At 34.6% G+C, this 9,855-nt stretch overlaps 3 protein-coding genes across 3 annotated transcripts in view; all 3 read right to left on the bottom strand.

Annotated features, from left to right (window-relative positions):
• Nucleotides 1–1,805, bottom strand: part of LOC102594515 (geraniol 8-hydroxylase-like) — a 3,816-nt gene extending 2,011 nt beyond the window's left edge. Inside the window, exon 1 of the mRNA XM_006362137.2 lies at nucleotides 844–1,805. Coding sequence (XP_006362199.2) covers nucleotides 844–1,740 — 897 coding nt within the window. The 5' untranslated portion in view covers nucleotides 1,741–1,805. The remainder of the gene's footprint in view (nucleotides 1–843) is intronic.
• A 1,523-nt stretch (nucleotides 1,806–3,328) lies between these two features.
• LOC102594179 (geraniol 8-hydroxylase-like) lies at nucleotides 3,329–5,072 on the bottom strand. The gene is made up of 2 exons (XM_006362136.2): nucleotides 4,111–5,072; nucleotides 3,329–4,035 (listed from the first exon to the last, which is right to left on the bottom strand). The coding sequence occupies exons 1-2, from the start codon at nucleotides 5,008–5,010 to the stop codon at nucleotides 3,436–3,438; spliced, it is 1,500 nt and encodes a 499-aa protein (XP_006362198.1). The 5' UTR covers nucleotides 5,011–5,072; the 3' UTR covers nucleotides 3,329–3,435.
• Nucleotides 5,073–5,971: 899 nt separating this feature from the next.
• On the bottom strand, nucleotides 5,972–9,241 carry LOC107057828 (uncharacterized). Its single transcript, XM_015302847.1, has 5 exons — nucleotides 9,081–9,241; nucleotides 8,914–8,981; nucleotides 8,439–8,627; nucleotides 8,156–8,338; nucleotides 5,972–7,956 (listed from the first exon to the last, which is right to left on the bottom strand). The coding sequence occupies exons 2-5, from the start codon at nucleotides 8,957–8,959 to the stop codon at nucleotides 6,230–6,232; spliced, it is 2,145 nt and encodes a 714-aa protein (XP_015158333.1). The 5' UTR covers nucleotides 8,960–8,981; nucleotides 9,081–9,241; the 3' UTR covers nucleotides 5,972–6,229.
• Nucleotides 9,242–9,855: the final 614 nt, after the last annotated feature.

Genomic DNA, 9,855 nt, shown 5'->3' with positions numbered 1-9,855 from the left:
TGGGTGCCCTGATTGGACCCACAACATAAATTATTTACTGATTGCCCTTTTATTTTATTCATTAAATCACTGTTGATACCATCAGAGTATATTTATACTCTAATAGTATATATACTTTGATGATATCAAACAATAATTAAAAAATCTTTTCATCGAAATATTGCATGTTCCTTCTTGATGTAGACTCTAATGGTATGAAGGAGTAACTGAGTAGTGTTTTCACTAAAGCACTACCTCTCCTTCTTGATGTATACTCTAATGGTATCAAAGAGTAACTGAGTAATGTTTTCACTAAAGCACTACCTCTTCCTCTTTAATATCAGATGGTATTGAACACTAAATGCACATTAGTAGTTAAACACATAGAGTATGAAACTAAGGAGTAACAACTTGTAAATAGTTTTAATTTGCTTATTAGGATACAACGTTCTTTTCCCAAAAAAGAAAGAGGATTGGGACATATGAAGTCAAACATACTCCTTCTATTTTAAAATAAGTGAATTATTAAGTCATTTTTCATAATTCAAAATAAGTGAATTGTTCAAAGTTTAAGAGAGTTGTTGGAATTCATGTTTACCATTTTTGCTCCTCATTAATTTCGAGAGAGTTAATTGCTTTTTAGAATTTTACTTTGAAGTATTTATCTTTTTTTTGAAGAATAGTTTCCGAATATCTAAAAGGGTAAAAAGTAAAAAGTGATGTTCATTTTATTGTCCTAAGTTTTTTCTCTTGACGAGTAAGTAATGTCCTGATTTTTTTAAAAAAAATTACTAGTTCAAACCATTTAATTAGCAATAAACTAAAACTGGAATAGTTTAGACGATGCATGCATGAATTAATTACCAGACGAAGGTGTTCGATTTGATTTCTATCCATAGCAATGTTGCCATTGCCATCGTTTTCTTCACTCATATTTAGCAAAATATCCAAAACGTCTTTGATTTTCTGGTTCTTTTTCCTTTGCTCCAACCTTTCATCAATAAAATCCCCAAAAATCCGAAACATTTTAGCAAAACCAGCGCAAGTGCTTCGATTAATCCCTTGAGGATCGATCCATTTCAGCACAGGGAAGTAATCCACCATGTTAAACTTTCCGATCTGGAACGTAATACTCCGGATCACATCCTTAAATTTCTTCGCCGATTTCTCAGTCAAATCCACTAAATCCGTGGAAAAAATTGTATTCGATAAAACATTAATCGCGATATCAGAAGCAACTATACCAAAATCCACGGCATCACCAGTTTGGCTACATCGATGACAGTAAGCAATAAGCTCTGAGATCTTCGTAGATCGGATATTCTGGTTCGCGTCGAGCTTGTTTGCAGAGAAGATACACGAATTCAATATCGTCCGGAGACTTTTCCGGCGACTGCTGTCGATCGGTAGCCATACGATGGAGAATTTATGGTGGTTATGAGCTTCGACTGCATCTTTGGGTGTTTTACTAGAAAAGGCGGAATCGTGTTTTTTGACGGCTTCTTTAGCCACGGCTGATGAAGATATAACGACGGTGGGTAATCGGCCCAATTTGAGGCTTATTATTGGGCCGTATTTGTTAGCAAGCCGCTCCATCGACTTATGGGGCGGAGCACCGAATATGTTGCGGAGATTTCCGATTAAAGGTAGAGGGATTGGTCCTGGTGGAAGTTTCTTCTTATTGCGACCATGGATCGAAGTCCATGCAAGTAATAATAATCCACATGTAATGCCTATGTAATTCATATCAATTGACATCATATCATAAAAAAAATACCTTGATGTGCTCAGAAATGCTTTGTGTACTTTATATATATAGAGAGATGTTTTTTTGCACTTGACGACTTTTTTTTTTCTAGTAGACACTCCAATATATATAAACATGTATAAACACTCGAAAAATGCAATATGACAATTAAAAATAGAGTGAGAGAGAGAGTAGGTTTTAAACAAATTACGCTTCTTAATTAGGTAGACTAGGGATCAAAACTTGCATAAGCCTTGTAGTGTGTAAAAATATTTAGTCCCTAAACTAGTTTCGAATCGGGTTAATTAGATGATTCTTTTTAATTGAATTTGAATTTATTCAATTAAAAATAAAAAATAAAAAAGTAAAAGGTTATTAACCATCAAATTTGGATTTGGATTGGGTGAGGTAAGGTCAGTTTGTTTAATTGAATTTGTATTATTAGATATTTAAAAAATTACCTACTTCAAGTTAAATTTTTCGGTATGTGATTTTTATGGTAGTAGGTATAAAGCTTTGTGATTTTTATGTTAGAAAATGTAGTTAAATAACTTTGATGAATGATAAAAAAAATAATTATAATTATGTGTTGCTGTTGTAGTTAGAGTTCGAAGCCAAAAGGGTCATTTTTTTCCTTCAGAAAATAAAAATGGCACATTAAAAATTTTTTTAACCAAAAGGACAAAATCGCGATGGAGCGATTTTCTGACAAAAATTGACATTGTTCCATTAAAAGAAATAAAAATCGCTGCTAAGGCAGCGATATTTTCAAACAAAATAATTTCATTATTTCTTTAAAATCGCTGCAAGGGTAAAGATTTAATTTTAATTTTTTTTTCATTAAAATCGCTGAAAGGGTAAAGATTTTTTTTTTAAAAAGAAGCTTTTTATGAAAATCGCTGCCTTCAGTTTTAATTTTTATTAAATTCGTGCAAGGGTAAATTAATTTCTTAAACAAAATATAGCAACGATTTTAAAGAAAAAAAGAAAAATTATTTTTGAGAAAATCGTTGCGTTTCGCAGTGATTTTTATTTCTTTTAACGGAACGGCAGAGCAAAATCGCTCCGATTTTGCCCTTTTGGTTAAAATTATTTTTGATGTGCCGTTTTTGTTTTTTGAAGAAATTTTTTTGTCCTTTTTGACTCCGGACTCGTTGTAGTTAGTATCTTGTATATTTGATCCTTACTTCCCAATTCCCTTTCTAAAGTTCCCCACAAACTTTCAAAACATTTGTCGAATGATAGATAATATCAAGCCTAAACTTGACATCAACCATGTCATATGGAGTAAACCTAACCAAGCCTAACCATGGAGAATTCAAGCTTAATATTGACGATTTCTCTAAAGATAATCCTGAAATTAGTGCCCGTGGTGGAGGTATTCTAAGAAATCGTATGGGCCATATATATGATCATGACTTTATTCACAATATATTTTGATCATTTTCTTCTAATAACTTGTCTGAGGCTCGGGCTATCAAGAAGATTGGATGGAGATGGAGTATTGATCACAATTTCAATGCTCTTGCTATACAATTTGACTCCTTGATCAACAGAACCACAACTATAGCTTGGAGCTTTAAGGAGGAAATTAATGGCATCCATAATATGATTTCTGAGAAACTTCATATGCATATGCTTTTATTTTGCAATATAACAACCGGCTCTACTTTATTACATAAGTTTTCACCAATATATAGTCCTATTACCTATAGTGAAATTGGGACAAGTCGTAGAGGACGTAATTTGCCTAATATAAGGCCACTTTTCTCTTCCGCATCCAAATCATCGTCTCCTTCAGCTACCCAATCAAATGAATTCAACAACGAACCTAACATAGTGGTAAGGGTCCTCATAGCTAAAGATGTCGCAGGACACATTCTTCTACCAACACCAAAGGGAATGAGCTTAAAATCATCTTGACCACGAATATCCATATTATTCAAACCCCAAAACCTTTCAGGTTTAAACACCAAAGGATCCTCCCAAATAACAGGGTCCCGACCAATTGACCATATGTTCACTATCACTTGTGAACCCTTTGAGACAAAGTAGCCACAAAGTTCAAAGTCTTGCTCTGCCTTGCGAGACAAAAGAGGAACAGGCGGATGTATCCGCAAGGTCTCTTTCAAAATGCAGTGCAAATAAGGAAGCCGAACAAGATCAGCTTCCTTTATCTCCTTTTTATTGCCAACAACTTGCGCCAGTTCCGCTTTAGCCTTTTCCATTGCGTGTGGGTTCTTCATCAGCTCTAGCATTGCCCATTCTAACGTAATGGAACTTGAATCAGTTCCTGCAATAAAAAGATCCTGTAGTATATGTGTAGATTATATTAATTTTCGACTTGAATGACTTTTTGGAAAAAATATTAAAAATATGTTTACCAGAAAAAGGTGTTCGATTTGATTTCTATCCATTGCAGTCTTATTATTATTGACATCTTTTTCTTCGCTCATATTTAACAAAATATCCAAAACGTCTTCGGTTTTCTTCTGCAACTTGTTTTCCCTTTGCTTCAATCTTTCCTCAATAAAACCCCGAAAAATTTGAAACATTTTATCAACACTGTCACAATTGCTTCTTTTTATCCCTTGAGGATCGATCGATTTCAGCACAGGGAAGTAATCCACCATGTTAAACTTTCCGATCTGGTACGTAACGCTCCGGATCACATCCTTGAATTTCTTCTCCGATTTCTCACACAAATCCACAAAATCAGCGGAGAAAATCGCATTCGATAAAACATTTATCGCGATATCAGAAGCGGCTAAACCAAAATCCACGGCCTCACCGGTTTGGCTGCACCGATGACAGTAAGCAATAAGCTCTGAGATCTTCGTGGACCGGAGATTCTGGTTCGCATCGAGCTTCTTCGTCGAGAAAATACACGAATTCACTACTGCCCGGAGATTTTTCCGGCGAATGCTGTCGACCGGTAGCCATACGACGGAGAGTTTATGGTGGTTATGGGCTTCGACTGCATCTTTGGGTGTTTTACTGGAAAAGGCTGAGTCGTGTTTTTTGACGGCTTCTTTAACCACGGCTGATGAAGATATAACTACGGTGGGTAATCGGCTCAATTTGAGGCTCATTATTGGGCCGTATTTGTTAGCAAGCCGTTCTATCGACTTATGGGGTGGAGCACCGAATAAGTTGTGGAGATTTCCGATTAAAGGTAGAGGCATTGGTCCTGGTGGAAGTTTCTTCTTGTTTCGACCATGGATCAAATTCCATGCAAGTAATAATCCACAAATAATGCCTATGTAGTACATGTGGATCGTCATAAAAAAATATAGCTCAAGGTGCTCAGAAATGCTCTGTGTACTTTATATATTTTGACATTCAAATTTTAGCTCCGCCACTGAAAGTATCTTTTTTTTCCTATTAGATACTCCAGTATATATAAATATGTACCTATTAAACATTTCGTGCCATATAACATAGAAAATGATATGTACTTTAATAGGCACGCACTTAATTTGTTAACATTGGAGTGTCTAATACGAGAAAAAAAGAGAGTCTATTGTTTATTTATTCAACATATTACTAGGCCTTCCTAACATGTAAGATAGTAAACAAATCACGTTTCTTAATTAGGTAGACTAGGGATCAAAACTTGGATAGGCTAGTAGTGTGTAAGAATATTTATATTCGATTAAAAATAAAAAATAAAAAATAAAAGTAAAAGAGTATTAACCATCACTTTTGGATTTGGATTTGGATTTGGATTTGGTCAGGTAAGGTCAGTTTGTTTAATTGAATTTGACTTATTAGATATTTAAAAAATGACCTATTGGAAGTAAAAAATTTTGTGGTATATGTGATTCTTATGTTTGTAAAGGAGCAAAGCTTGTGATTTTTATGTTAGAAAATATAGTTAAATAACATCGATCAAAAAAATTATAATTAATGTGATCATGTATGAAATTTTATATTGTTGTTGTAGTTAGTATCTTGCATATTTGTGTTCGAAGAAGAAGAGCAAAACAAACGAAGCATGCTCAAAAGTAAACCAACCCTTTGGACTGCTACAAAAAACACATCATAATAATAAAGACATTTTTCGTACACATAAATCTTTGAACTCCAATATGCATTGTGATTTTAAGACTCATAAATTCCTTGTCATGTAACAGAGAATAACTATCAGACACCATTGATTGATATGAGATACACGTGCACCAGGACTCGGTGTTTAGTTGATATATGAAAAGAAAATAGACTATTATTACAATCAAAGGCAGCTAAGCTATGCAAAATATTGTAACAAACCAAAAGAGGAGAAAACAGAACAGGAAGTATAACTTATAGTCATCACTCAGAAATTCGCGGGCTAGCTCACTCTCACACACTTTTTTCAGTATCTTACAGACTATACATGGTCATAACACTCCATTGTGATGAACAATGCCACATGAAAATATGTTTAATATGGTGAAAAAATCAATCAATCGAAAAAAGAAATAAATCGAAAACATAACACAAATATCTTGTTGAGTCTGTTCAATAATGTGTGGCTGCTGTGCAACATATGCAAGTGGTGAAGAAAGATGGTCTAGGCTTGCGTTTTCCGCTCCCTTTTGGTGAAGTTAGACAAGTTTCCTTTTCTTGTGATGCATGAAAGTCCTCTCTTTTTGTAACAGCAACATGATTCTGTTGTGTTTCAGATGTCACCTTCAGATCGCCGTTTTCTCCTTTGTTTGACAAGCCTAAAAGAGGAGTACTGGAAATGTCTGAATCACTTCTTTCTACTCGAATAGTCTTTTCTTCGGCTGTCACTGCCTCGTAGTCTAGTGAGTTTCGGTTGTATCCAGTTCTCGTGATTGAGTTTGAGAATTTTGCATTGGAGCCAACTGATAAACTTCTTGTAGGAGTCTTTTCAGGACAGAGAAGTGGAGTTTGATCTGATTCTGAAGATCTTCTGTGAACACCAAAATCGAAGCTTGGAGACTTTCGAAGCTCATTTCCATTGCTTGATTTCTCTGGGATCATTTCGAGACTTAACCTTCCAATACTCTCTGGTGCTTTGGAAGGAGTTTCATATTGAAAATTTGGCACCTTTTGATCAAAAGCACATTTTTCATTGGAAAAAGCTAATGCTTCAAGACTTGTCTGAACATTCTGTGCATTTACTGTCTCTTTTTCTGATATATTGAGTTCAAAAACACCAGAGTCCTCAGTGACAATAAATTCACAGTTATCATGTTCTGTCAAGTCTGCGTTGCGTTCTTTCTGATCTTCAACAGACTCAAACCCCTGCACTCTTCCATCTCCATATGCTATATTGATGCCATTTTCCGGTTTTGATGGCCCCAAATGCAATATGCACTCCTCCCTTATTTCCTCTCTACTAGGCTTCTCAACTTCAACCTTTTCTTTTTCAAGAAAACCATTTTCTTCTGTAGTTGTTACAATGAATTTGGTAGGGAGTACTCCAATTTCAGGCACCATTTCAAATGTTTCTTCAAAATTCACATGTTGTTCTTCTGGTGGCGCGTGATCATGATAAAGAATATCAGGTTGAACATTTATGTCGCCCCTCGTCTTATCCTCCTCAATTGAGTAATCCATGACACTATCAGTGTTAGTGTTGTTTCCTGATAGTTTTTCCTCTGTAATCTCTATGGGATGTGATTCGACTGAAGGAGCTGAATTGTCATTCTGCATTTCATGCACTTCCTGCATAAATGACTCAGTTCCCTTCGGATCACATTTATTTACCACGTTTTCTGATTCACTTGATGTCAATTCAGTCTCTGGTGTATGAATCATGGATTTGTCTTGTGGCTCAACAACTGATGCAAATGAACTCGATGGAGTAATCCGTGGACTATCTGCCAACAGTGAGCCTGTAGCATCACTTGGACTGGACTCCACTTTAGGAGTTTCATCCAAATCAACCTGATTTTCTGCACTCGTATTCTCATGTTTCTCCTCATTTGATATATCTCCTGTGGCATCCAGTTCTCCCACCAAGCATTCATCTTGTTGAGTGATAACGTTTTGATCATTGCCATCAGCAACAATAGTCTTATCAGCAAGTGAAATTTCAGAGCTGATCAACTGAGTTTTATCCTGATTCTGTCCTGATCTTCCCTTCTCTGGAGTTTCTTGTTCCTCACTTGGCGATGAATTGAAGTGTTCTTCTACTGTATCAGTAGCAACACTCGAGGATTCAACTGGATCGAACTTCAACACTTCATCATTTGATAAACTTCCTTCTGCCTCACCTGATATAAGCTTTTACCAATTAGAAAGAAACTCAAAAAGGTTTCATTTCTTTCTTACTTATCTATTGATGTCTACATGACTATTCCATTATCAAAACATAAGTTACAATCATAAACTTAACGCCTGCTTGCTATTATACAAGCAGCTTGAATATAGAGACCAGTATAATTAGGTCTACGATGACAAAACGATTCTGACCTTTCTTGTTACATGTTTGGTCATGAACTTCATCATTTTCCTCCAGAAGTTGATCAACTTTTTGCCCATATTGAGAAGTATGTGTATCAGTATTAGTGACTTCACTCGATATGTCATTAGCATCTGTTTGAACTTCAGAACATTGATAAAGCTGCTTAATTTGTGTCTCTCCCTTATCTTCATCTGCATAAGAAATTCGATTCAAAAGCCAACTACCATAAAAGCAGATAGTACTAATGAAGAAAAGCTAATTCCAAATCAAGAAAACAGTATCGAAAAAAACCTGTTTTGTCATCTTCAAAGTTCTTAAGCTGAGGTTCTTTATCTGTTGAAGTGTCAAAAGTAGGCAAAGCTGCATCTTTCTCATGATAATCCTTACTTTCACCTTCAGGAGTTATGTTGTTTTCTTCTTTAACACCATCTACATTGCCAGTAGCTTCGCCTCTTTGTTGAACGTCAACTGCAGCATTCTCTGCTCAACATAAATCAATAAACACCTCAAACAAACAGAATCTTGATATTCTAAATGAAAAAGAAACAATCTTGAACTTGAATAAATCATCAAACACATCAAACAAACAGATTCTTGAAACTCTAAAATAACAAAAAGCCAATCTTGAACTGTAATCAATCATCAAACACATCAAACAAACAGAATCTAGAAATTTTAATCGAAAAAGAAACAATCTTGACCTTCAATCAATCATTAAACACATCAAACAAACAGAATCTTGAACTATAGAGTTGTTGTGTTTTACCTTGATTATCTACTGATGAATTTGTGTTCCCCATCTCATTTACCATACTCTAACTAACTAGCCAAATCCTGCAATAAAACAGTGTTTTAATTATACTCTAAGACAAGTCTCAAAGATTATACTATGATTAAAATTAAAAAAATTAGGGGTCCAAAAAACATTAATACCATGATGATGATGACAACAGTGATATTCACATGCTAATAGGTAATATTAGAGAGGGCAGCTTAGACTTTTTTAAACATGCCAGTGTGTTAATAGTTGATTAGTGTGGACTCCTCCATTAATATTTGCTTCAACAATAAGCCTTTAACAAAGATGAGCCACAAAAACAAAAAAATAAAACAAGAAAGCAATTTTTGACTTAAAAAAGGGAACATTTTAACTAAAGAATGTTCTCTTATGGGGACACAAGATGCTTCATTTACTAATTTTTTTAGCCTGTCTTCTTTTTCAAAGTAAAGTTTTTTATTAATTTGCATTTTTATCTTAAATATAGAGTTTGACAATTTAATATTAGTACCTATGCCAAACCAAGTACAAAATTGCATTATGCGGCTTGATGCTTGGGTTTTATGGGACACTAGCTTATTTGTTAGTTAATATTACATCAAAACATCACATTCCTTGTGTTATTAATGTTTTGTTCTGGCATGATCATTAAACATAAACAAAGTAATATATTCATGTAATGATATATGTTATTCTACTGTGTTTCAATTTATTTGTCCTACTTTTCTTTTTAGTCCGTTTCAAAAAGAATGTCTCTGTTCTTTTTTGTCAACTTCCATCTTTCCACATGACATGTTTAAGACCTTAAGATTAAAGAGCATTTAGACACATTTGGCATATCTTTAATTTAAGACCAAAAAATCCAAAAAAACTCTTTACTTTGTTAGTCAAAGTTTGACAATGTGATAAATAAGGTTTTCAAAACATTAG

This window comes from Solanum tuberosum, unplaced genomic scaffold, assembly GCF_000226075.1.
Source record: "Solanum tuberosum cultivar DM 1-3 516 R44 unplaced genomic scaffold, SolTub_3.0 scf00384, whole genome shotgun sequence".
NCBI classification, from domain to species: domain Eukaryota; kingdom Viridiplantae; phylum Streptophyta; class Magnoliopsida; order Solanales; family Solanaceae; genus Solanum; species Solanum tuberosum.
Note: the sequence above shows the minus strand (reverse complement) of the source record. Positions and strands in the feature narration are given on the sequence as shown.